The sequence below is a fragment of the Panulirus ornatus genome, chromosome 19 (assembly GCF_036320965.1).
Source record: "Panulirus ornatus isolate Po-2019 chromosome 19, ASM3632096v1, whole genome shotgun sequence".
Classification (NCBI taxonomy): domain Eukaryota; kingdom Metazoa; phylum Arthropoda; class Malacostraca; order Decapoda; family Palinuridae; genus Panulirus; species Panulirus ornatus.
Window position 1 is genome coordinate 49,603,702 of NC_092242.1, and position 27,991 is coordinate 49,631,692.

Consider the following 27,991-nt stretch of genomic DNA (forward strand, 5'->3'; position numbering starts at 1 on the left):
TATAAAACTAATAATATATATACATATATGGTATACATATCTAGAATATCATATTTATTTTGTCAAGGACATAGCAAAGCATAAGTGAAACAACATATGATGGACAACAATGTATAACAGGAACTAGGTGTCCTTCCCTTTTAAAAGCTCACAAGAGCATTCAAAAATCTTCCAAGCACACCAAAAGTCAAGTTCCTAAAATGCCTCTCTACTACCTTCATGTTCATAAATGCTGCGTAAACTTTATTCTTCTCCTCTACAAATGTCCCCAATGCCTATGCACAGATATCTGGACTATAAAGCCTCTTCCCTTCCTATAAACACCTTGTTTATACACCTCATTTAGGAAGATCAATTACATTCCTACAATACACCTTGCAGGTATACCAATAATCGCAAGGTCAATATCAATCCTACTGTATACTATGCCAACTACACTGAATATCATCAAACTACAGTACTGTCCATTCCTCATCAAAAAAATTTATACATGTTCGCTATCTATATTACCATATTCATAATACTTGAGGGGATGAAACAGCATCATTCAGAGTAATCTTAACAAAAATGCATGTGTCAAAAAGACAACTACAAGAAGTATACTGTATATTCTAAACAGAATCAGCATTTTTCTTTGCCAATGTTGATTCTTCCTTCATCTTTCTATGCCAGTCTTGATTCATCTTGACAACAGATTCTCCAGCTTCTCGAGCCTTTTTCCCTGAGTAAACCATGGCTATGCAACCAAAAACTGTAGCTACACACATCATTATGTTGATTTTGATCCTAGCCTTGTTACGGGCCAGTTCCAGTGCGTCTAAGCTGTCAATAAAAATCATGAGGTCAATTTCGCACACTACATTTTTTATCACACTAGGAAGCTTTAAATATAATCTGTTTCCTTATTGTGAGATAACAGAGATTTCCCTGAGGGCTGAAAGGATGAAAAGGTGCAAAGTTCAATGGATGGGACTACAAGAAAGCTGAAAGCTAATATGTAAAGAATTAATGATTTATACTACCTCCTTGACATATGTTTATAAAAGAAAATGGTAATGAACAGGTGAACTAAGGGGAGGGAAACCAGGAAAGTTTGCGATCTAATTGCTTGGGGACCTGAGCAAAACTAGTTTTTATAAAAATGGGAGTGGCTGCTCCAAATCACAAGGATCCTTTCATAGAGAGGTCCTGGGGTAATTATAGATAAATAAGGAAGAAAGAATTCTACCTTTGTATTCTCTTTTTTTTATACAGTAATTGACATGACACAGGCTAATAATATGCCTAAATCAAACCCATTTTAAAAAAAAAAAGCTAAAGAGCAAGAAGGTAGAAATTCATAGAAATTAACCAGGGTTCCCTATGTGTTTGTAGACTTGACTCTTATAGGAACCAAAGATTATATGAAGAAAGTAAACCAGAAAAAGAAAGAGAATTCAACAGTCTAGCTCTGTGAGGGAAGAAGGAGGTTTCATAATGGCCAATCCTTAAATGGCTGGTCTACACACACAAGCTGTGGGAAGCAGCAACCCATGTGCCATAGATTCAAACTTTAGGGGTGTGGACACGTGTAAACAATTCTTGAGAACAATCACTAAATCAATACCTACAGAACAGAGCAGCAACAGGATAAAGAGTGGTGATACTGAAAGAATTAATGAGATGGAAGACTTTTGATTCCACTTTAGATCATAAAGAAGTGGAGGTTGAGCCACTCCAAATGTGTGAGCAACATTCCATACAAGGGAGAATAAAACCCCCATAGATGTGAAACACCTGCTCACAAGAAAACCAATTACAGCTATCATACACAACATTCCCAGCTTTTGGGAAACCGACTTTGTGACGTTAATTATGTTGGGTTTCTAGGACAGAGTGGAGGATATGTTACATCCAATATGTTTATATCATTACAGGGTTGAATTGTTGTTTTTTTGAAATTTAACAGAGAGAAACAAATAATTCTTAGAAAGAGATATGAGGAGACATAGCATTATACCATGATTAAATTCTATAAAGTTCCTGCTTCCCACTCCAAAATGCTGCACAGGTCCAAACTGAGAACGGAAATGTTATCAGGAGAAAGAGAATGAGTATTAGAGGGAGGAGGAGAAGAAAAATGAGCTGAAGTATGTAGAGTGAATTCATCAGCACAAGAGTAAATAGGGTTAAATGTAGATGAGAGATCAGTTATTAAAGAAAGATGAAAGGTGATTCAACAAAACCCTGAAGAACACCTAAATCCATAGGATAGGAAAGGAGAAGTCACTTCATCGACAATTACTGCAATGGAACAGCCAGAGAGGAAATTATGCAATAGAGAAACCAAAGTGAAACCAAAGGGAGGGAGATTAGAAAAAAAGATTTATGCCATACCCTGTCAAATAATTTGGAGATGTCAAGGGTTCCAACATGCGTTTCACCAAAATACCTGAGAGAAGAGTGTCACATAGAAGAGATGATCAACCATAGACCCAGCACTGCAAAATCCATAGTGTTGATCCAAAAGAAAGGAAAGGGATTCTGGGTGGTTGAGAAAGTCAGAGTTTAAAAGAGTTTCAAACAGGTAGCAAAAGTGATAGCAATGGGATGATAGTTGAAGGGGTTAGGGTGGCTTCCTTTCTTTAAGAGGGGCTACATCAAGACATGTTGGCTACACCAAGACATGTTTCCAAGTGGAAGGGATGGTCTGGATTTTTAGGCAGAAGTGAAACAGACAAACAAGAATTGGTGCAAGGTCAGAGGCACACTTCCTTAGCACACGAGGAGGCATGCCATCTGAGTTATATGCCTTGTCAACCTGGATCTGGGACAATACTAGAAGACACTGCATGAGTAGAATATAAGAGATGGCATAGTTTCAGGGGGAGATGGGAGCAGCCGATTAGAATTTGAATCATCCAAAGTTGAATTACAGGAAAACAAGGCGCTAAAAAGAGCAGCTTTATCAGTTGGAGAGTTAGCAATAAACTGATCAGAGAAGAGAAGAGGAGAAAAGGCTGAATTACAAAAGTAGTTGGAGATGCTTTTGGCTAGTATCGAAAACATTTTGTCAGTATAAGTCAAGTCAGCACACTTTTTTTTTTAAAAGCATATGGCTCTTCAAAGAACAGCTTTGTAATGATTCTAAGTGGAAATGAAAGCAGAGTGGGTTTCTGGGGAAAGGAATTAAAGCCTTAGTTTTTCTTCTACTGTCTTGAAAGTCTGCAGAATCCAGCCCACCATCCATCTGGAGGAGGCAACTATTGTTGTGTTTGCTGTAAGTGTGGTTGTTAGGCATCATTTACTCTAAGATCTTTCAAACTCTTCATCAAGTTTATGACACTGTCTGTGTCTGCTTGGTATTCTGAAACTTATTCTCAATGAAAGACATTTTGTTCTCAGTTGCTCTAATACTTTGTTTATGTCTCTTTGTAGCCTTTCAGTATCCTCTATTATTGTAATTTTAATTCTTGTAACATCTGTAAAGTATATGAAACTGTGGTTTGTGCATGCAATTACAGTTCTTTTGGGGACTGAGCTTTTTACTGTGGAGGCACTGAAGATGGCATGGTTTACAAGTACGTACATGTTGTGATCTGTTGATTAAAAAGTTGCATATCCTTTCCCAAGTTTTCCAGTAATTCCCATCTTTCACAATTTATGTGCTATGAACCATGGTCACATGTCAAATGCTTTTGCAGACTCTGAAAATCATGTCAGCATTTTGTTTGTTTTCCAAAGCATCAACAATACTATCACAGTGGCCAAGCAACTGAGACAGGAAAGATCTTCCTGCCCTAAAGCCATGCTGGCTTGGGTTATGTAGATTGTTTCATTCCATAAATTTTGTCAGTTTGTCTCTTAGGGCTTTTTTGAAGATTTCAGCATGTTATGTTAATGCTATCGGTCAACAGTTCTTTGGAACTGCTTTTCATCCACTATTGTGAAACAGAGGAATATCAGTTAGTTTCAAACTCTCGGGAATGTTGCCAGAATATTTAGTGCTCAATTCTAGGTGTGTTTTGCATTTCCATATGAGGACTGAGCTCCATGAATCCAGGCCTACGCCCTCTCAAAATTATGTGGTGGGGTGATGGTACCTCTTACAGTGTCTGCAAAAAAAACTTTGTCTGCCCCTATACATTTTCAAACATACTAGACAGCTAGGTTTGCTGTGTGCATAAGAATATGATGCCCTCTGGGTGAAATCATCATACCTCTGGTCACTGAGACTAGTTGTTTGTAATGATGATGTGAGCACCAACAAACTGCTCAGTGTGCCTAATGCTATCTTTAAGAAAGGATGTTCTTTCTTTACTTTTCCTTGCTGCTGATTCATTTTGTGAACTTTGCTTCATGGCACTATATTTCTTCCAACTGTGTTTCAAAATGGTTAGTCAGAAAGCCTGACTTTTCGACTAGAGGCAATATAATATGTGAATTCTAAGCACACTAGGTGCTCAGAAGATACAATCAGATGGCTGCTTGCCAGTGCTTGTGGCCTTTCTGACAATGTCATCCCACCACCATGATTTATCCCTGGTTGTCTAAGGACGATTTCTAGACCTAAAGATAATCTCCTATGACAAGATGTATTGAAGCAATCCTCCATTCCAGTCCCTAAAGAAAAGCTATCCAAAACATCTAGGAAATGTATTTCAAAGAACTATTAACAATGCATGGAAAAGAACCTTCCCATTTCCTCCCACAAGCCAGCTGTTTATGAAGTAAACAAAATGCAAAAGAATCACATTTGCAAAAAAATTCAAAGAGTGAAGTGAGCAACAATGGAGTAAGGCAGGGGAGGCTGAGGATGCTGGAGGGTGCCAGCTGGTATAACTTTCATTTCACAGTGAATATGGTGAAACACCCAGATAGCATAGTGATCTGGGGTTTCTTTATTGGTGCAATGGGTAAGGGAAGAACGTACTTCTTACCTAAAAACACTATACAGTGAATGGAGAGCAGTGCATTACGAAGCGAGATGGCCATCAGCTTCTTCAAAAAGCTAACTGGTGTGATCGCTTTATGCTGGATAGTGCCCCATAATAAGGCTAAAAAGGTGATGAAATGGTTATCAGAAGAAAAGACTCAGCTGCTGGAGCAGCACAGAAACTCCACAGACCTTAACCTAATCAAGAAGATGATGCAAGTCAATCTTGCTTCCTGTAACAACTCATCAGTGCCACCCCTCATTCATATCAAGACTCTCTGGACCCAAGAGATGGACCTAGAATACTTCAAGAACCTTGCCAGTTCCATGTCTAGGCATCTGCAGATGGTAAACGCAGCCAAAGGAGGGGTGACAAAGCACTAAAATGTAAATGTGACATCGCCTCTGAAAATGTATAGGGGTGGATGAAGCTCTTCACAGACAATCAGCAACATTGGGGATTACTGTTTATGAAGTCTGCTGGTTCATTTCTTGTTAACATGGTTTTTAGCACATTGAATACAAATTCATACTGACTTTCATTCATCTCCTGGGAGTCATCTATAAAAATACCTTTTTCTGTTGCTGGTGGGCCAATTGAATTTGTGGTCCTGGATTTGCATTTTGAATAAAAAAAAAAGTATCTTGGGTTATTTCTTATTTCATTCATGGCTTTTTTCTCTCCTTCCTTTCCTTCTTATCATCAAGTCTTCCTTACAGCATAGGGTGGAACTTGAACACCCATGGCTCTCCATGGCTTTCTTTACTTTCATATAACTTTTAAAAATTTGTATACAGTCAGCAATCACAGTTTCATCACTTCATCCATTCATCCACTTATCTGATAGTACGAAAATATTCATATTTTTTCTAACACTTCTTACTTAGATTCCTATTTTGGCCTCTGTGTCTGCATTGCATGAAGAACTTTTCACTTTCATCACTGTCAAACTAGCATAGGAATTTGAAGGATGTGAACATGTCTCACTTTACTCTTCTCCATTCCACATTGTGCAAATCTATGGCCTCTAACTTGTCACTGAAGCCTAGCCATCATAATTTAGCTACTGCCTTTGCTGCCCTTATCTAGGTTATTTCTATTAGTTCTGTGCTCTTCCTTAGGAGGAAGGGGCAACACAAATGTCAAATTTTTCATTCCATAACTTTTTTCATACATATTCGCCTTTTCCCCCATTAGCGAGGTAGCACTAAGAACAGAGGACTGAGCCTTAGAGGGAATATCCTCACTAGGCCCCCTTCTCTGTTCCTTCTTTTGGAAAGCTAAATACGAAAGGGGAGGATTTCCAGTCCCCTGCTATTGAATTTCATAACATACTTATAGTAATAAAAAAGAAGTACAAATGTGCAATAAACTGAATCAAACTGAGAAAATATAAGAGCTGAGGATGTGTGAAGAAATTTGAGGTGGATCTTCCCACTTGCTGGTATAAAAATAAGATGTAAACATGGCTAAAAGGGTGAAACCTGATCTTGCATGTGACAGCAACACATTACAAATGAAGAGAGTATCAAACATGTCTCCATTTGGCAAGAACACGATGTTAAAACAATGAGAAAATGCTTTATACCTTACCATACAAAACAGTTCCAGCAAAAACTGAGAATAGTGTCTTAATATTCTCATATTTTGAAGATATTCACAACAGAACACAATTACCATAATGAAACTGCATCTACAGCTAATGAATGAAAAAAATCAGTTGTTTGCATAATTCAAAAGTAAGGAAAATCTCACACTACAAAGTACAACCATTAGTCAACTGGTGCAATAAATACATAATAACTCTTGATCAAGTACTAAGTTTAAATTCTCCCTTGTGCTTTTATCAACTATAGGGGAAAAATCTTTCATAGTGATAGAGATGGGCATATCTACTTTCTCACATTTATCAACATAACCAAAACTAAAAAGCTTATTATCTAGAAAAATCTGGTCATGTACGAAATTTCATCCTTTAGTTTTTCTTACCTTACACGGTCTGGAACTTCAGCAACAGTCTTATATCTTCCACCCCATACTAAGATGAACTTATCTAGTTTACCAACACGATGATCCATCAGACCTGAAAGAAGATTCTGTAAAACAAGTCAAGGGTTCTAGGAAAGAAGGCTAAACTTAATCATTTCCTCATCCACTTGATGCATTTTCTACTCCTGCATTCTCTGTTCCTTTAGCTCTTTCCTGATTCATTATATCTATTTGACCAATTTTGCATTATTAAGAAGTCTTTCCACCCCTATGGTCCACCCATCCTTTATTACTTGCCTTTATGTTTCTTACTTAATCCATAACTTGTTTACTTGTTCTTTCCCACTCTCAGAACCTATACCTTGTTTACTTGTTTTTTCACTCTCAGCCTCTGGATTCTTAAAAATTTAGTCTCCTGCCATCTGACAATGCTTGACATTTTGTACTTGCAATCTAAATCCTGTTGTGCTTCAAAAGCAAATGTTTAGCTGTCGCATGCAACACTAAACTAAACTCTCAATATTGTTTACCTCTATATATGAATACCAACTACATATAAAGTAGAAATAGCCACCTCAAATTTCTTCAAACAATCTCAGTTCTCAACCTGATTCACTCTAATGCACACTCATACTGCTCTGTGATTACTATTTGTGTGTTATGGAGAGAAACTTTGACACTAACACTGCTCCATCTCATAAGGAAGAACAAAGAACTAACAGAAATGGCCTAGAGACAGCCAACAAAGATTGCACAAAAATTATGAAGCCATAGATTAGCCTAACACTGAAAAGAGTACACTGAAACTATTACAACCTTAGAATTTATAAACCAATTCAAAACTACTGATAGTGAACATTTCTTCATGTGATGCAAATACAAAGCAACCAGAGGTTAAAACAAGCTAAGCAAGGAATTTATTGAAAAAATGTAAAAAGTACTTTCTGAATGTCAAAGAATTAGATGGATGGATATACAAATGATTAAAATGTTGTATGATAGAAAAACTTCATGAGATGGGTGTCATGAGTGTAAACTTCCTCCCCTGTATAGTGCGAAAATGTCAATAAAAAGAATTAATGATACTCAGGAGGAGGGCAACAATGATGCCACCTGAAATGAGAGTGGGACAAGGAGAGATTAGAGCCTATAAATTTGCACACAACAAGAAAGAAGAATATAGGAAAACTTACTCAAAATGTTTAAGTTTCTAAGCCAAGTTTAAAAATGCAGACTTTTTTGTCAGATGAAAAGACAGACTAACCAGAGACAATAACATAAAATGAGCAAAACTTGTCTGAAAACATGTAATGAAGTACTTTTTTAGTATCAGAGTAATGGAAGAATGCTGTAAGCTATGTGATGAAAATAAGAATGCTGACAGTAAACAAATCTAAACTTTTATGATAGCAGAGAAAGTTTAACCCTTAAACAGCAGCCAACATCAACTAATGTTCTCTTCGGAAGCAGCGGCCAACATCAACTAATATTCTCTTCGGAAGCAGCGGCCAACATCAACTGATGCTCTAGATTTTAGCATCTCTGTTTAAATATCCATCTGACTTATCATAACCTTAGCAGCCTATAGAGCTCACTTCTATCACTAGGCAGCCATTGAAAAAAAATATGCTATCCTCAGTACCTCTACACCTATCATTCTCAGTGCACATCCATCCACCTGAAGATCTGTGACTCCACAGATAACGTGTAAGATGTTGATGACCTAAATTATGTATCAGTTTGTAAGGAAAGTGAAGAAATAAAACATCGGAAATGTGAAGAAATAGGTGACTTATACAGAGTGATTTTAGTGGCAGATGACATAGGAAGGGATTTATCCCAATAAACTTGCACTTATAGAAGAAATTAAGTAAGAACTGTACTTAACCTTCTCTAAGTAATCTCTAGTTACTGGAGAACTTTGTTAAAGGTGTTAAGCAAAGACCTAGAACATATCCAAATGAAAAATACCATTATCCTCCCCATACATGCCATATACCCATTCTGCTCAAGTTCATATGTAGTAAAAGGTGTAATATTTCTACATATATTCAAGTTAATCACCAAAAAGATTGTGGCTGTGCATGAAATAAAAGTATATATGCGGTAGGGGAGAAAGCATTCTACCTCAGTATTCCCCACGTGTCATAAAAGGCAACTAAAGGGGGTGGGATTGGGGGGCTGGAAACCTTCTCCTTCTTGTATTTCAATTCCTAAAAGACGAAACAGAGTCAAACGGGGAGTTCTCATCCTCCTCGTAGGCTCAGATTGGAGTGTCTGAATATGTGTGTGGTTATAACCAAGATGAGAAGAAAGGAGAGATAGGTACTATGTTTGAGGAAAGAAACCTGGATGTTCTGGCTCTGAGTGAAATGAAGTTCAAGGGTAAAAGTGAAGAGTGTTTTGGAAATGCCTTGGGAGTAAAGTCAGGGGTTGGTGAGAGGACAAGAGTTAAGGAAGGAGCAGCACTACTCCTGAAGCAGAAGGTGTGGGAGTTTGTGACGGATTGTAAGAAAGTAAGTTCTAGAATGATGTGGGTGATTATATCATAAGGCTACACAGAATTTAGTATCTGAGATATTAGGCCATATTTTAAATAAATTTTGGTCGCTGATTCTAAATATGCCATCCATTTTCCTCTATCAGCTCTGGTTATCGAGATGTGATATACCCCTAATTGCTAAGCATACAACTGATGGGGCACAAGGACTGATGACTACAAATAATCAATTGTTGCCTTTTTGATAAAAAAAATGGCTTCATATAAGTAGAATTTGTTAATTGATAGGCATGTGAAAGAGAGACCTTTGGATGTTAATGTACTGAGAGGAGTAGCTGGAGAGATGTCTGATCATTATCTTGTGGAAGCAAAGGCGAAGATTTGTAGATGTTTTCAGAAAAGAAGAGAGAATGTTGGGGTGAAGAAAGTGGTGAGAGAATGTGAGCTTGAAAAGGAGACCTGTGTGAGGAAGTACCAGGAGAGTTTGAGTGCAGAATAGAAAAAGGTGAGAGCAAAGAATGTAAGGGGAGAGGGGGAGGAATGGAATGTATTTAGGGAAGCAGTAATGGTGTGCACAAAAGATGCTTGTGGTATGAGAAAAGGAGGGAGGTGGGCAGATTAGAAAGGGTAGTGAGTGGTGGGATGAAGTAAGATTGTTAGTGAAAGAGAAGAGGGAGGCATTTGGACGATTTTTGCTGGGAAGTAGTGCAAATGACTGGGAGATGTGTAAAAGAAAGAGGCAGGAGGTCAAGCGAAAGGTGCAAGAGGTGAAAAAGAGGGCAAATGAGAGTTGAGGTGAGAGAGTATCATTATATTTTAGGAAGAATAAAAAGATGTTTCAGAAGCTGGTAAATAAAGTGCATAAGACAAGAGAACAAATGGGAACATCGGTGAAGATAGCTAATGGGGAGGTAATAACAAGGAGTGGTGAAGTTAGATGGAGATGGAATGAGTATTTTGAAGGTTTGATGAATGTGTTGAGGTGAGAGAGTATCATTAAATTTCAGGGAGAATAAAAAGATGTTTTGGAAGGAGATAAATAAAGTGTGTAAGACAAGAGAACAAATGGGAACAATGGTGAAGGGGGCTAATGGGGAGGTAATAACAAGTAGTGGTGAAGTGAGGTTTGATGAATGTGTTTGATGATAGAAAGGCAGATATAGTGTGTTTTGGTCAAGGTGGTGTGTGGAATGAGAGGGTAAGGGAGAATGATTTGGAAGCTGAGAAGAGGTACTGAAAGCTCTGCGGAAGATGAAAGCCAGCAAGACGGTGGGTTTGGATGAGATTGCACTGGAATCTATTAGAAAAGGGGGTGACTGTGTTGTTGATTGGTTGGTAAGGATATTCAATGTATGTATGGTTCATGGTGAAGTGCCTGAGGATTGGCAGAATGAATGCATAGTGCCACTGTATAAAGGCAAGGGGGATAAAGGTGAGTGTTCAAATTGCAAAGGTGTAAGTTTTTTGAGTATTCCTGGGAAAATATATGGGAGGGTATAGATTGAGAGGGTAAAGGCATGTTCAGAGCATCAGACTGGGGAAGAGCAGTGAGGTTTCAGAAGTGGTACAGGATGTGTGGATCAGGTGTTTGCTTTGAAGAATGTATGTGAGAAATACTTAGAAAAATAGATGGATTTGTATGTAGCATTTTTGGAACTGGAGAAGGTATATGATAGGGTAGATAGAGACACTTTGTGGAAGGTATTAAGAGTATATGGTGTGGGAGGTAAGTTGCAAGAAGTAGTGAAAAGTTTTTATCGAGAATGTAAGGCATGTGTTCGAGTAGGGAGAGAGGAAAGTGACTGGTCCACAATGAATGTCGGTTTGCGGCAGGGGTGCGTGATGTCTCCATGGCTGTTAGATTTGTTTATGGATAGGGTGATTTGGGAGGTGATTACAAGAGTTTTGGAGAAGGGGGCAAGTATGCAGTTTGTTGTGGATGAGAGGGCTTGGGAAGTGAGTCAGATGTTCACCAATGACACAGCACTGGTGGCTGATTTGGGTGAGACACTGCAGATGTTGGTGACTGAGTTTGGTAAAGTATGTGAAACAAGAAAGCTGAGAGTACATGTGAATAAGAGCAAGGTTATTAGGTTCAGTAGAGTAGAGGGACAAGTTAAGTGGGAGTTAAGTTTGAATGGAGAAAAAATGGAGGAAGTGAAGTATTTTAGATATTTGTTAGTGGACTTAGCAGTGGATGGAACCATGGAAGTAGAAGTGAGTCACAGGGTGGGGGAGGGGGCGAAGGTTCAAGGAGCGTTGAAGAATGTGTGGAAGACAAGAACGTTATCTCAGAGAGCAAAAATGGGTATGTCTGAAGGAATAGTGGTTCCAACAATGTTATATGGTTGCGAGGCATGGGCTACAGATAGGGTTGTGCAGAAGAGGGTGGATGTGTTGGAAATGAGATGTTAGAGGACAATGTGTGATGTGAGGTGGTTTGCTCGAGTAAGTAATGAAAGGGTAAGAGAGATGTGTGGTAATAAAAAGTGGATTGAGAGAGCAGAAGAGGGTCACAAGGAGAAAATGAGTGAGGAAAGACTGACAAAGAGGATATAGATGTCAGGGTAGAGGGAAAGAGGAGAAGCGGGAGACCAAATTGGAGAGGAAGGATGGAGTGAAAAAGATTTTAAGCGATCGGGGCCTGAACATGCAGGAGGGTGAAAGACATGCAAGGAATAGAGTGAACTGGAACGATGTGGTATACTGGTGTCGACGTGCTGTCAGTGGATTGAACTAGGGCATGTGAAGCATCTGGGGTAAACCATGGAAAGTGTTGTGGGGCCTGGATGTGGAAAGGGAACTGTGGTTTCGGCGCATTACACATGACAGCTAGAGACTGTATGTGAACAAATGTGGCCTTTTTTGTCTTTTCCTAGCACTACCTCACAGGGGGGGATGCTATTTCATGTGTGGTGGGGTGGCGATGGGAATGAATAAAGGCAGCATGACTATATATGTATATGTCTGTGTATGTATATGTTAAAATGTATAGGTATATATATGTGCGTGTGTGGGCGCTTATGTATATAAATGTGTATGTGGGTGAGTTGGGCCATTCTTTTGTCTGCTTCCTTGCGCTACTTCACTAACGTGGGACATGGCGATTAAGTACAATAAAAAAAAATAAAAAATTATTAAATCACATCCATAGAAACAGATAATGGTGAGACAAGCATAGAAAGTTATAAATCACTGATACAATGTTCATTTACTCAGGCATCTTACAAAATTGGCATTTCAAAGACTTCTTGCGTTGAGCTGCTCCAAGAAAATCACGTTGAATGGTACAGCAGTAATCGGCCATCATATGGGTATCCCAGTGTCCCTGGTAGCTTTCTTCCGTGGTTCTTAAATCTTGGTGGAATTGTTCACCCTGTTCCTCACTTAGGTCACCAAAGTTGTCTGGGAACAATCCAAGTGGCTGTGGAGATAATGCACTTTGATGCTCATTTTGCTTCTAAGTTGAAGGAAAGAAGAGAATATGTTCTCCACTAGTTCAGAGAAGTTATCTGCTTTACTGTTCCCAAGAAAATTTCTTACAACCAGAGTGAACAAAGACCATGCATCTGCCTCAGCATTGTTCAATGAATCTTGGAAATGTGGGTCTTTCATGAGTTCCCTGTTTTATGCCCTGCCAAAAATACCTGCCTTCAGCTTCTCCCTCCTTAGCGCTAGAAATTTTCTGTATGTGTAGTCAAAGCAGTCCTCTTCTTTGTTCAAAGCCTTAACAAACTGTTTCATTAAACCTAGTTTGATGTGCAGTGGTTATAAAATGATCTTATCTCTGTCAATCAAGGGTTCTGCAATAACATTCTTTTCTCCAAACACCATTTTTCTCTCAAGAGGCCCATTGTTTTCTGCATATGAAGTCAAAGCAGTCCTCTTCTTTGTTCAAAGCCTTCACAAACTGTTTCATTAAACCTAGTTTGATGTGCAGTGGTGGTAAAAGGATCTTATCTTTGTCAACCAAAGGGTCTGTGATTACATTCTTTTCTCCAACCACCATGTTTTCTCTCAGAGGCCATTGTTTTCTCATCCAGTGCTCATCCTTAGCTCTACTATCCAAGAGAGAGAGAAAAAGCAGGGATACTTAGTGTATCCACTCTGCTGACCCAGCAGAAAAGTCACCATATTACGATCCAAACAGATTAGCCATTGGTGATCGTGGTATGATATCTTCTGTAAGACCACGGCAATTGTTTCCTGCTGTTCAGTCGTCTTAGTTGAGTGACCAATTGGGACTGATCCTTATTTGTTGCCACCGTGCAGAAGCACACATTTCAAGCTCCACTTAGAACTATCTATGCTCATGAGAGGTACATTTATTGATAAGTAAATTATCTCAAAAACTATAGCTGCTAGAAGGAAATGAAGGTCATATTCTTATTCAGTGGCATGAATACACCTAGAATCGTGTCTAAAATTTGAGGCACCAAAAATTTTCTTTAAATTTGTTCCCCAGTGAATTATTGGTGCTTATGCACCTGGTCAAGAAAGGTCATGGGAGGCAAGTGTTTTGGTAGCAGTTGAGTGAGTGTGTCAGCAGTTTTGGTGCACATGACCAGATATTAGTGATGGGTGACCTCAATGCAAAGGTGAGTTATGTGGCAGTTGAGGGTGAAGAACATGTGAATTTGTGTGTTGAAAAAAGACTGGTGACTGGGAACACCTGGTTTAAAAAGAGAGATATATACAAGTGAGTAGGAAAGATGGTCAACAGGCATTATTAGATTACATATTAATTGATAGCCATGTAAAAGAGACTTTTGGATGTAAATGTGCTGAGAAGGGCAGCTGGTGGGATGTCTGATCACTATCTTGTGAAGGTGAAGTTTGTAGAGGTTTTCAAAAAATAAGAGACTGTTGTGGAGAAAAGAGTGGTGAGAGTAAGTGAGTCTGGAAAGGAGATGTGTGAAGAAATACAAGGAGAGGTTGAGTGTAGTATGGCAAAAGGTGAGAGCAAATGAAGTGAGGGGTAGTGAGTAGTGGGATGAAGAATCAGAGTTGTTAGTGAAAGAAAAAAGAGAACCGTTTGGACTGGACTTGCACAGGAGTGCAAATGACTGGAAGATGTATAAGAGAAAGCAGCAGGAGGTTGAAGAGAAGGTGAAAGGGCTGTAAAAGAGGGCAAATGAGAGTTGGGGTAAGAGAATATCATTAAAGTTTAGGGAGAATAAAAAGGTGTTTTGGAAGGAGGTAATCAAAGTGCGAAAAACAAGAGAACAAATGGGAATATCAGTGAAGGGGCAAGGAGGGAAGTGATAACAGGTAATGGAGGGGTGAGGAGATGGAGTGACTATTTTGAAGGATTGTTTATTGTGTTTGATGATAAGATGTAGGGTGTTTTGGTTGTGGTGTTGTGCGAAGTGAGAGTTAGGGACGATGATCTGGTGAACAGAGAAGAGGTAGTGAAAGTATTGCAGAAGATGAAATCTGGCAAGGCAGTGGGAGTAGATGGTACCGCAGTTGAATTTATGATGAAAGGGGGTGAATGTGTTGTTGATTGGTTGGTAAGGATATTCAATGTATATATGAAGCACAGTGAAGTGCCTGAGGATTGGCAAATGCATGTATAGTTCCAATGTACATAGGCAAAGGTGGTAAAGGTGATTGTTCAAACTATAGAGGCATAAGTGTTTTGAGTATACCTGGAAAATTGTATGGAAGGGTATTCAATGAGAGGGTAAAAGCATGTACAGAGCATCAGATTGTGGAGGAACAGCATGGTTCCACAAGTAGAGGATGTATGGATCAGGTGTTTGCTATGAAGAATAAGGGAGAAATACTTAAAAACAGATGGATTTGTATGTGGCATTTATGGACCTGGAGAAGGCATATGATAGGGTTGATAGAGATGCTTTGTGGAAGGTACTGAGAATATATGGTGTTGGAGGTAAGCTGTTACAAGTAGTGTGAAGTTTTTATCAATGGTGTATGGCACATGCATGAGTAGGAAGAGAGTGACTGGTCCCCAATGAAGGTTGGTCTGTGGCAGGGATGTGTGATATCACTATGGGTGTTTAATTTGTTTATGGATGGGGTGGTTAGGGAAGTAATTGCAAGTTTTGGAGAGAGGGGTGAGTATGCACTCTGTTGGGGATGAGAGGGCCTGGGAAGTGAGTCAGTTGTTGTTTGCTGATGATGCAACACTGGTGGATATTTGAGTGAGAAACTGCAGAAGTTGGTGACTGAGTTTGGAAAAGTGTGTGAAAGAAGAAAGGTGAGAGTAAATGTGAATAAAAGCAAGGTTATTACGTTCAGCTGGGTTGAGGGACAAGTTAGTTGGAATGTAAGTTTGAATGGAGAAAAACTGGAGGAAATAAAGTGTTTTCAATATTTGGGAGTGGACTTGGCAGCAAGTGGAACTGTGGAAGTGGAAGTGAGTCATAAGGTGAAGAAGGGGCCAAGGTTCTGGAAGAAATGAAGAATGTGTGGAGAGAATGTTACCTTGGAGAGCAAAAATAGGTATGTTTGAAGGAATATTAATTCAAACAATAATATATGGTTGCAGGGCATGGGTTATAGATAGGACTGTGTGGAGGAGGGTGGATGTGTTGGAAATGAAATGTTAGAGGACAATATGTGGTGAGACCAATGAAAGGGGAAGAGAGATTGTGTGTTAATGAAAAGAGTGTGGGTGAGAGAGCATAAGGGAGTGTGTTGAAAGGGTTTGGGCTTATGGAGAGAATAAGTGAGGAAAGGTTGACAAAGAGATATATGTGTCACAGATGGAGGGAAGGAGGAGAACTTGGAAACCAAACTGGTAGGTGAAAGGCATGCACAGAATAGAGTGAATTGGAACGATGTGGTATACCAGGTTCAATGTGGTGTCAGTGGAATGAACCAGAGCATGTGAAACATCTGGGGTAAACCATGGAAAGGTCTGTGGGGCCTGGATGTGGATAGGGAGCTGTGGTTTCGATGCATTACACATGACAGGTAGAGACTGAGTGTTAATGAATGTGGCCTTTTTAAGTCTCTTTTCCTGGCGCTACCTTGCTGAAAATGTATGTATATGTATATATGTACATGTATATGTATGTAGATGTATGTACATATGTGTGTATATGAGTAGATGGGTCTTCCTTCATCATTTCCTGGCACTACCTCGTTAACACAGATGACAATAAAGTATTATATCTCTTTATATACTTTGTCGCTGTCTCCCGCATTAGCGAGGTAGCATAAGAAAACAGATGAAAGAATGGCTCAACCCACCCACATGCACATGTATATACATACATGTCCACATACACACATATACATACCTATACATTTCAACATATACATATATATACATACACAGACACATACATATATTTACATGTACATAATTCATACTTGCTGCCATTATTCATCCCCGTCGCCACCCCGCCACATGTGAAATGACACCCCCCTCCCCCCACAGGCACACGAGGTAGCACTGAGAAAAGACAACAAAGGCCACATTCGTTCACACTCAGTCTCTAGCTGTCATGTGTAATGCACCAAAACCACAGCTCCCTTTCCACAACCAGACCTCACAAAACTTTCTATGGTTTACCCCAAACGCTTCACATGCCCTGGTTCAATCCATTGACAGCACATCAACCCCAGCATACCACTCGATTCCTTGCTTGCCTTTCACTCTCCAGCATGTTCAGGCCCCGATCGCTCAAAATCTTTTTCACTCCATCCTTCCACCTCTAATTTGGTCTCTCACTTCTCATTCCTTCCACCTCTGATACATATATCCTCTTTGTCAATCTTTCCTCACTCATTCTCTCTATGTGACCAAACCATTTTAATACACCCTCTTCTGCTCTCTCAACCACACTCTTATTATTACCACACATCTCTCTACCCTTTCATTACTTACTCGATCAAACCACCTAACACCACATATTGTACTAAAACATCTCATTTCCAACACATCCACCCTCCTCCACACAACCCTATCTATACCTCACGCCTTGCAACCATATAACATTGTTGGAACCACTATTCCTTCAAACATACCCATTTTTGCTTTCCGAGAAAATGTTCTCGCCTTCCATGGTTCCCCTACCAAATCCACTCCCAGATATCTAAAATATTTCACTTCCTCCAGTTTTTCTCCGATCAAACTCACCTCCCAATTGACTTGTCCCTCAACCCTATTGTATGTAATAACCTTGCTCTTATTCGCATTTACTCTCAGCTTTCTTCTTTCACACACTTTACCAAACTCAGTCACCAGCTTCTGCAGTTTCTCACTTGAATCAGCCACTGACTCACTTCCCAAGCCATCTCATCCACAACAGTCTGTATACTTGCCCCTCTCTCCAAAACTCTTGCATTCACCTCCCTTACAACCCCATCCATAAACAAATTAAACAACCATGGAGACTTCAAGCACCCCTGCTGCAAACCGACATTCACTGGGAACCAATCACTTTCCTCTATTCCTACTTATACACATGCCTTACATCCTCGATAAAAACTTTTCACTGCTTCTAACAACTTGCTTCCCACACTCTTAATACCTTCCACTGAGCATCTCTATCAACTCCATCATATGCCTTCTCCAGATCCATAAATGCTACATACAAATCTATTTGTTTTTCTAAGTATTTCTCACAAACATTCTTCAAAGCAAACACCTGATCCACACATCCTCTACCACTTCTGAAACCACACTGCTCTTCCCCAATCTGATGCTCTATACATGCCTTCACCCTCTCGATCAATACCCTCCCATATAATTTCCCAGGAATACCCAAAAACTTATACCTCTGTACTTTGAACACTCTCCTTTATCCCCTTTGCCTTTGTACAATGGCACTATGCATGCATTCCGCCAATCCTCAGGCACCTCACCAAGAGCCATACAGACACAGAATATCCTCACCAACCAGTCAACGACACAGTCACCCCCGTTTTTAATAAATTCCACTGCAATACCATCCAAATAATAATAATGTTAATGTGCTGAGAGGGGTAACTGGAGGCGAAGGTGAAGATATGAAGAAGTTTTCAGAAAAGAAGAGAGAATGTTGGGAGAAGAGAGTGGTGAGAGTAAGTGAGCTTGGAAAGGAGATATGTGTGAGGAAGTACTGGGAGAGATTGAGTGCAGGATGGAAAAAGGTGAGGCAAATGATGTAAGGGGAGTGGGGGAGGAATGGGATGTATCTAGGGAAACAGTGACAACTTGCACAAAAGATGCCTGTGGCATGAGAAAGGTGGGAGGTAGGCAGATTAAAAAGGGTAGTGATTGGTGGGATGAGGAAGTAAGATTGTTAGTGAAAGAGAAGAGAGAGGCATTTGGACGATTTTTGCAGGGAAATAATGCAAATGACAGGGACATGCATAAAAGAAAGAGGCAAGAGGTAAAGAGAAAGGTGCAAGGGGTGAAAAAGAGGGCAAATGAGAGTTGGGGTGAGAGAGTATCATTAAATTTTAGGGAGAATAAAAAAATGTTTTGGAAGGAGGTAAATAAAGTGTGCAAGACAAATGGGAAAATCTGTGACTGGGGCAAATGGGGAGGTAATAACAAGTAGTGGTGAAGTGAGACAGAGATGGAGTGAGTATTTTGAAGGTTTGTTGAATGTGTTTGATGAGAGAGTGGCAGATACAGGGTGTTTTGGTCGAGGTGGTCTGCAAAGTGAGAGGGTCAAGGAGAATGATTTGGTTAACAGAGAAGAGGTGGTGAAAGCCTTGCGGAAGATGAAAGCCAGCAAGGCGGCTGGTTTGGATGGTGCTGCTGGGGAATTCATCAAAAATGGGGGTGACTGTGTTGTTGACTGGTTGGAGAGGATATTCAATGCATGTCTGGTTCATGGTGAAGTGCCTGAGGATTAGCAGAATGCATGCATAGTGCCATTGTACAAAGGCAAAGTGGATAATGGTGAGTGTTCAAATTACAGAGGTATAAGTTTGTTGAGTATTCCTGGGAAATTATATGGGAGGGTATTGATTGAGAAGGTGAAGGCATGTACAGAGCATCAGATTGGGGAAGAGCAGTGTGGTTTCAGAAGTGGTAGAGGAGGTGTGGATCAGGTGTTTGCTTTAAAGAATGTATGTAAGAAATACTTAGAAAAGCAGATGGATGTGTATGTAGCATTTATGGATCTGGAGAAGGCATATGATAGAGTTGATAGAAATGCTCTGTGGAAGGTGTTGGGAGTATATGGTGCGGAAGGTAAGTCGCTGGAGGCATGAGCACAAGTAGGAACAAAAGAAAGTGATTGGTACCCTGTGAATGTCAGTACGGGGTGCGTGATGTCTCCATGGTTGTTTAATTTGTTTATGAATGGGGTTTTTAGGGAGGTGAATGCAAGAGTTTTATAGCGAGGGGCAAGTATGCAGTCTGTTGTGGATGAACAGGCTTGGGAAGGGAGTCAGTTGTTGTTCACTAATGATACAGCACTGGTGGCTGATTCGGGTAAGAAACTGCAGAAGTTGGTGGCTGAGTTTGGTAAAGTGTGTGAAAGAAGAAGGCTGAGAGTAAATGTGAATAAGAGCAATGTTATTAGCTACAGTAGGGTTGAGGAACAAGTCAATTGGAAGGTAAGTTTGAATGGAGAAAAACTGGAGGAATGAAGTGTTTTAGATATCTGGGAGTGGATTTAGCAGTGGATGGAACCGTGGAAGTGGAAGTGAGTCACAGGATGGGGAGCGGGCAAAGGTTCTGGGAGCGTTGAAGAATGTGTGGAAGGCAAGAATGTTACCTAAGAGGGTAAAAATGGGTATATTTGAAGGAATAGTGGTTCCAACAATGTTATGTGGTTGTGAGGCATGGGCTATAGATAGAGGTTGTGTGGAGGAGGGTGGATCTGTTGGAAATAAGATGTTTGAGGACAATATGTGGTGTGAGGTGGTTTGATCGAGTAAGTAATGAAAGGGTAAGAGAAATGTGTGGCAATAATAAGAGTGTGGTTGAGAGAGCAGAAGAGGGTGTATTGAAATGGTTTGGTCACATGGAGAGAATGAGTGAGATAATCTTGACAAAGAGGATATATGTGTCAAAGGTGGAGGGAACAAGGAGAAGTGGGAGACCAAATTGGAGGTGGAAGGATGGAGTGAAAAAGATTTTGAGCTATTGGGGTCTGAACATACAGGAGGGTGAAAGGCGTGCAAGATATAGAGTGAATTGGAACACTGTGGTATACCGGGGTCGACGTGCTGTCAATGGATTGAACCAGGGCATGTGAAGCATCTGGGGTAAATCATGGAAAGTTTTGTGGGGCCTGGATGTGGAAAGGGAGCTATGGTTTCAGTGCATTACCTATGATAGCTAGAGACTGAGTGTAAACTAATGTGGTTTTTGTTGTCTTTTCCTAGCACTACCTTGTGTGCCTGCGGGGGGAAGGGGGTGCCATTTTCATATGTGGCAGGATGGCGCCGGGAATGGATGAAGGCAGCATATATGAATATGTACATGTGTATATATGTATATGTCTATGTATGTATACGTTGAAAAGTACAGGTATGTATATGTGCATGTGTGGGTGTTCATGTATGTACATGTGTATGTGGGTGGGTTGGCCATTCTTTCATACATTTTCCTTGCGCTACCTCACTAACGTGGGAAACAGCAACAAATTATAAGAAAAAAATAAATAAATGAAAAAAGAAATAAAAATGATATTAATAAAAATAATAATAATAACAATAATAATAATAATAATAATAATAATAATAATAATAATAATAATGAAATGGCCCAACCCACCCCCATACACATGCCTTGATTCAATCCATTGACAGCACGTCAACCCCGGTATACCACATCGCTCCAATTCACTCTATTCTTAGCCCTCCTTTCACCTTCCTGCATGTTCAGGCCCCGATCACACAAAATCTTTTTCACTCCATCTTTCCACCTCCAATTTGGTCTCCCTCTTCTCCTCGTTCCCTCCACCTCCGACACATATATCCTCTTGGTCAATCTTTCCTCACTCACTCTCTCCATGTGACCAAACCATTTCAAAACACCCTCTTCTGCTCTCTCAACCACGCTCTTTTTATTTCCACACATCTCTCTTACCCTTACGTTACTTACTCGATCAAACCACCTCACACCACACATTGTCCTCAAACATCTCATTTCCAGCACATCCATCCTCCTCCGCACAACTCTTTCCATAGCCCACGCCTCGCAACCATACAACATTGTTGGAACCACTATTCCTTCAAACATACCCATTTTTGCTTTCCGAGATAATGTTCTCGACTTCCAAACATTCTTCAACGCTCCCAGAATTTTCGCCCCCTCCCCCACTCTATGATTCACTCTTCCGCTTCCATGGTTCCATCCGCTGCCAAATCCACTCCCAGATATCTAAAACACTTCACTTCCTCCAGTTTTTCTCCATTCAAGCTTACCTCCCAAATGACTTGACCCTCAACCCTACTGTACCTAATAACCTTGCTCTTATTCACATTTACTCTCAACTTTCTTCTTTCACAAACTTTACCAAACTCAGTCACCAGCTTCTGTAGTTTCTCACATGAATCAGCCACCAGCGCTGTATCATCAGCGAACAACAACTGACTCACTTCCCAAGCTCTCTCATCCACAACAGACTGCATACTTGCCCCTCTTTCCAAAACTCTTGCATTCACCTCCCTAACAACCCCATCCATAAACAAATTAAACAACCATGGAGACATCACACACCCCTGCCGCAAACCTACATTCACTGAGAACCAATCACTTTCCTCTCTTCCTACACATACACATGCCTTACATCCTCGATAAAAACTTTTCACTGCTTCTAACAACTTGCCTCCCACACCATATATTCTTAATACCTTCCACACAGCATCTCTATCAACTCTATCATATGCCTTCTCCAGATCCATAAATGCTACATACAAATCCATTTGTTTTTCTAAGTATTTCTCACATACATTCTTCAAAGCAAACACCTGATCCACACATCCCCTACCACTTCTGAAACCATACTGCTCTTCCCCAATCTGATGCTCCATACATGCCTTTACCCTCTCAATCAATACCCTCCCATATAATTTCCCAGGAATACTCAACAAACTTATACCTCTGTAATTTGAGCACTCACCTTTGTCCCCTTTGCCTTTGTACAATGGCACTATGCAAGCATTCCGCCAATCCTTAGGCACCTCACCATGAATCATACATACATTAAATAACTTTAACGACCAGTCACCCCTTTTTTAATCAATTCCCCTCAATGCCATCCAAACCCATTGCCTTGCCGGCTTTCATCTTCCGCAAAGCTTTTCCTACCTCTTCTCTGTTTACCAAATCATCCTCGCTAACCCTCCCTAATAATAATGAAATATGAGTAAAGTTTTCAGTATAAAGATAAAAACAAATCCTTCAGTATTATCCTCACACTCTTTTTTTGTTGGAGGCTCCAGTCATGGGCAAAAGTCCATATAAAGGCTGGACCTTAACTGAAATATACAGAGGTTAACAAAATGGAAACAGAAGGGAAAAGGAAAAGTATAAATAAATTTTGGAGGAAAAGAAAACTTATCTCTTAAAACGTGCCACGTCAAAGATATTAGGAAAGAGACGGGGAGGTAAAGAGTTCCAAACCTTCAAGGTGTGGGAAAAGAAAGTTATCAAAACAGCCCACCCTTGGGTTGCCAACAACCACACAGTAATCACATAACACAGCAGCCTGCTGGATATTGCATGGTCTACTATTGCTAGGTGCACACAAGCAGCCTGCTCATATGAGGAAAAATCAATGTAATATTTACAGAAGAGGAAAAATGAAGCAACACTGCAGTGCTGGGCAAGCAAGTCAAGTTTTGAAGTTAGCCTGTGAGAGTTGATAAACTGAACCACTTTCAACTCAACTCTGTCTAGTAAGAATACAGAGTTAGAACCACCCCAGATGTGAGAGCAGTACAAGAACGGAACAATCCTTACTATACACAGAGCAACTGTTTAGGGGACAAGAAACTTCAACATAACAGGAATCCCGATTTCTTAGAAGCAGACTTTGTTATTTCTTGGAAAAAGCTGATCTTTCAGTAATACCAATTATGTTCACTGAGTCCACAAGTGGAATTACAGAACCATCAATGGAGAGAGGGAAGTTGCAAAAAATGTTTGATGAAGAAATGGGTAAAAACTGGGTCTGGGAGGCATTAGACTTGACCAGATTTCATCTACCCCAATGAAATATCCTATCAAAGTCTGAGTTTATCAAGGAAGATGTGTTAAGACAAGATGCAGACCAAAAGAGAGAAAGAGGAGCAGAATTGAAGGATGTGGAGGAAGGCAGTGTTGAGTCATCAGAGTATAAGTGAATATGGTTATTTGTGGAAGGAAATCATTGATAAAAAGGAATGCTTTGCCTCATAGGTGACGTACTTGCAATGACTATGAGCAGTGGTAAATGCTGAATGGGAGATGGAGGAAAGAGAGTTTCTCCAAGCCTGATATGCCTGGTCCCTTGCCTGAATGACCTCAGAACAGGAACGGTTGAACAACAGATTGGAAGACAAGGTCAATTTCAAGCAAGAGGGATAAATTCTTCCATTCTTGCAACAATAACCTCTGCTATTCTTTTGGCTGACAGAAACACCACCACACGAGACTAAATTACCCAAGAAATGTCAGAAAAGAAGTTATGTTATTCCACTCAGCTTTGTTGAACTGCCAATATCTACTTTTAGAAGGGACTGCTGGAGGGGGAGGTGTCATTAACATAGATATGTTTATGAGAGTGTGGTCTGAAGAACCAATTGGGGGTGATACTGTGTAATTACAATGCAATGGATAAGAGGTTAACACAAATGCAGAATATTAGGAGAGTGGCCACAGTGGTCAGGAATATGGGCAAGGTGGAAGATAATTTTCAATAAATCTTGAGAATGGAGAACATGAGGGCTTCAATCCACCCCTTCATCTGTATGGGAGGAATTCAACCATTCCTTATGGTGAACACTGAAATCCCCTAAGTAGAGGATCTTAGCTTGTGGGTGAGAGGATGCCAGTTGCAGAAAGATATAAAATTTGTAGAATTAGGAGAGCAGCAGGAGAAACAAAGGAAAAGTGTAGCAGTTGGAAGATACACCTTGAGCTAGATCACATCAAAGTTTGGAGACAAGGCCCTCGAGGCAAGCAAAAGGTGTGATGTAGGAATAAGCACAGACACCACCTTTGTACTAGAATCATGAGTGGAGATTATAGTTGGATATGAAAAAGGGGCTAGTAAGAACATCATAAGAAAGAGGGAAGTAAAATATTAGGAGAGGTACAAGACAGATGGTGTTCAACAGAAGAGAGGTTACTAGAGACCACAAATGTTAGTACAGGGAATAGGAAAAGAGCCAAGTTCATCAGTGAAGGATAGGTTGTGGGAGGGTCCAGTACTACTACTGTCTGAGCCCTTCCTCTCATTGACAGTAATGTCACTCAAAAACCCAGATATTCTTAACACCCTATGATGCTGGGCACTAGGGGCCACAGGTTTGTTGGACTCTATCAGTTATATTTTAAAAAGACTTTGCAGACAGGATATGGCAAGTGAATTTTTTCATACATATTCACCATTTCCTGCATTAGTGAGGTAGTGTTAAGGACTGAGCCTCAGAGGGAATATCCTTCCTTGGCTCCCTTCTCTGTTCCTTCTTTTCAATAAAATAAAAACAGGATGGGAGGATTTCCAGCCCCTCACTCCCTTCCCTTTCAGTTGCCTTTTACAACACACTGGGAATACATGGGAAGTATTCTTTTTCCCCTATCCCTTGGGATAGCAAGAAAACTTAAAAGAAGAAAATAAGTGTGGTTTGGGTGGGTATATGGTGCTTGTAAGGAAATGGCAAGACTAAACCAGTGGTCCTATTCTGATGAAACATAAAGTAAGACCAGTCATGACAGTAGTAATACACTGAGTGGCTGATGTTAACAGCCTATTAAACATCAGGCAATCTTCCATGTTAGAGCAAAAGGTGTAATATTTGTAAAAAATATGTAAGTTCTTTATTACCAAATAGGTGCCTGTGTATGATAAAGAGTAAAACAAGAGCAGTCAAACACATCATTCACACTCCATGACCTTCTGGGCACTCACTCAGTACAGGACAAGGTTAGAAGAAAAAAAAAGGAAATATCATACCTGTCTGTGATATCTGTGATCTTTTGTTACTTTTAAACATACATTCAATATTTCATAGGGGAGGGATAATTTCATTTTCTCTATTTTTCATGCACTCTGTGATGGAATTTCTGGACCATTCCCACTGTTTAAGTGATAATAAGTGGAGCCCCACCAGTGTAGAACTCTCTGCATATATTGTAGAAATAGGATATTCCAAGTATTTAATTCCATACAAACAATCATGTGCTTACGGAACACCTGACTGCTCACTTGAGGTATTGTTCAGAAAACCAAAGAAGGTGCCAAAGGAGTGAAAAAGGGTAAATGTCCTTATAAAACAGTGCTTAGAACAGATCAGTCTTGCTGAGGATAGTGGTCTGTCAAATACTGGGAGAGATAATCCGAGAGCAAATGAATGATTCATTGTAAGGGGAAAACTATCTGAGCAAGAGCAACATGGATTCAGGAAAAGGAGGGCTATCTATCTATCTATATCTCTGATGCCTGTCCCGAAGTGGAGCCCCCTCAAGGCAGTGGCCTTGGCAACACTCTCCATAACTAGTTTACTTTTGTGCTGCTTTTTAGCCTTTAGTGCCTCACCATTAACAGGTCATTGGCAAATGGCAACTCTAGCGCAGCTTTTGCAGAGGCTCCTACCTAATGTTCCTAATTGACTACTTCTACCTAATGCTCCTCCCTAAAAGCTCCTATCTACTATGTCTTTCTACTGTTCCTACCATAACGCCAAAAGGCAAGGCTGGCGCATAGAGCTCATCCCAGGAAAATCTAGAGTTACAAAGAACGAGCTGTGTGAACTATGTATTGTCAAGTGTTATGTATGACAAGGATAGATTGTATGTTTGTGGACAGAATGCCAGTAGTCCATATGTGAGTGAGGCAGAAAGAAAAGACAGCTACCTGGGTTAGAGGAGTCCAACTTGACCCTCACCATCCATCTGTACAGGAGGAATTCAACAATTATCAACAGTGAAAGTTGAAATCCCCTAGGTAGAGGATGTTGGCTTGCAGTGAGAGGATGTCACTTTCTCAAGGCAGAAGTTTTGATAGTCAAAGAAGGATACAAAATTTGTGGACTTAGGAGAGTGATAGGCAAAACAGAGGAAAAATGTGGTAGTAGGGGGACAGACCTTGAGCCACACAACATCAAAGTTTGGAGACTCAAGGTCCTTGAGGCATGCAACAGGTGTGTTTATGTTGGAATAAGCTCAAACACCACATCTGAACTGGAATCATGTGTCAGTTATAGTTAGATAAGAAAAAAGGACTAGTGAGAACACCATTAGACAACTGTGTCTCAGAGAGAAGCAGGTTATCAGGAGAGGTAGTAGACAAATGGCGTTCAACTGAGGAAAAGTCACTAGAGTAAACAGAACAAGAGGAAGGTCTAACAGAGAGGGAAAGGTCATGAGAAGGGCCAGTGCTACCACTGCCAGAGCCCTTCTCAATAGCAGTAGAGTCAAGAAGAAATCCGGGGATTCTTCGCACTCCATAATGCCAGGAACGAGGGGCCATAGATTTGACAGACTGTCATGATGATACTTATACATGTTTGAGTGGACAGGAATTGGCATGAGTACTTAAGTGACAAAAGTCAAAATAAGGTTTGTTTAGGTGAATGGTGCTTGTAAGAAGGGAAGACTAACCCGGTGGTCTCCTGACATGGAGAGTGTAAAATGGTTCTGGGCACCACTTTAACGCTCCTCAGTCTGGACGGTAGTACAACCCAGGGTGGCTGTTATCAACAACCTACTATCTAATGGGTTACTTCAAGAGTAGGGGACGGGATAATCCTTGAGTTAGCTGGAGAACTGCGAGGGGTCAATACACTATCACCAGAACCCTCCCTCTAACTGGTGGCAGTAAGAAATGCAATCCGAAATCTTGCAAAGGGCCAAAAGTCAGTTGACAACATGTACTTGGTACCAAGTATCTACTGTGAAATCACCAATAGAACAAACAATAGCTTCAATAACTTGTAAGAAACGTTGATGTTTTTCTTACCCATTCTGCCTTCGGATGAACTTCCACTACTGCTTTGCTTGGTAGTTACTGTTGGGGATATTTCCTTCTTCGATGCATCGTCAGAGTAACTTCGGCCAGTCCCCAAGGAAAGGGCAGCAACATTATTCAGCAGATGTCTTGGCTTTGGGAGGGCTACTCAGCGCACGGAGTGAATGACTTGCAATCATCTCTGCATGTGATTTTGCTTCTTAACTCAGGGAAGGTCGAGGTGCTGGAGTTCAGATCAGCAATGTTACTGGCTCAGCTGTTTCGTGTTTACGTGAGCTACACTGCCATTCACCGCTATCTACGTTTTGTATTGGTATAGTCTTAAATGATTAGCTTGACCTTGTTTTGATTAATTATATTCGTTCTTTCTCTCAGAGAATTTATCAAATCTTCTGCCAGCATTATACGACTATCATTGCTTTTCCTTACTACAGTGAGTAGTTGTAATACTGACTGAAATATGTTGAGTTGCCAAATATCATTTGTAT

General features: G+C 40.3%; 1 protein-coding gene across 1 annotated transcript; it reads right to left on the reverse strand.

Moving 5' to 3' along the window:
- LOC139755489 (UPF0389 protein GA21628) lies at positions 1–27,949 on the reverse strand. Its single transcript, XM_071673826.1, has 3 exons — positions 27,495–27,949; positions 6,906–6,999; positions 1–822 (listed from the first exon to the last, which is right to left on the reverse strand). Exons 1-3 carry the CDS (start codon positions 27,496–27,498, stop codon positions 612–614), a joined length of 309 nt encoding a protein of 102 aa, XP_071529927.1. The 5' UTR covers positions 27,499–27,949; the 3' UTR covers positions 1–611.
- Between the last annotated feature and the right edge of the window lie 42 nt (positions 27,950–27,991).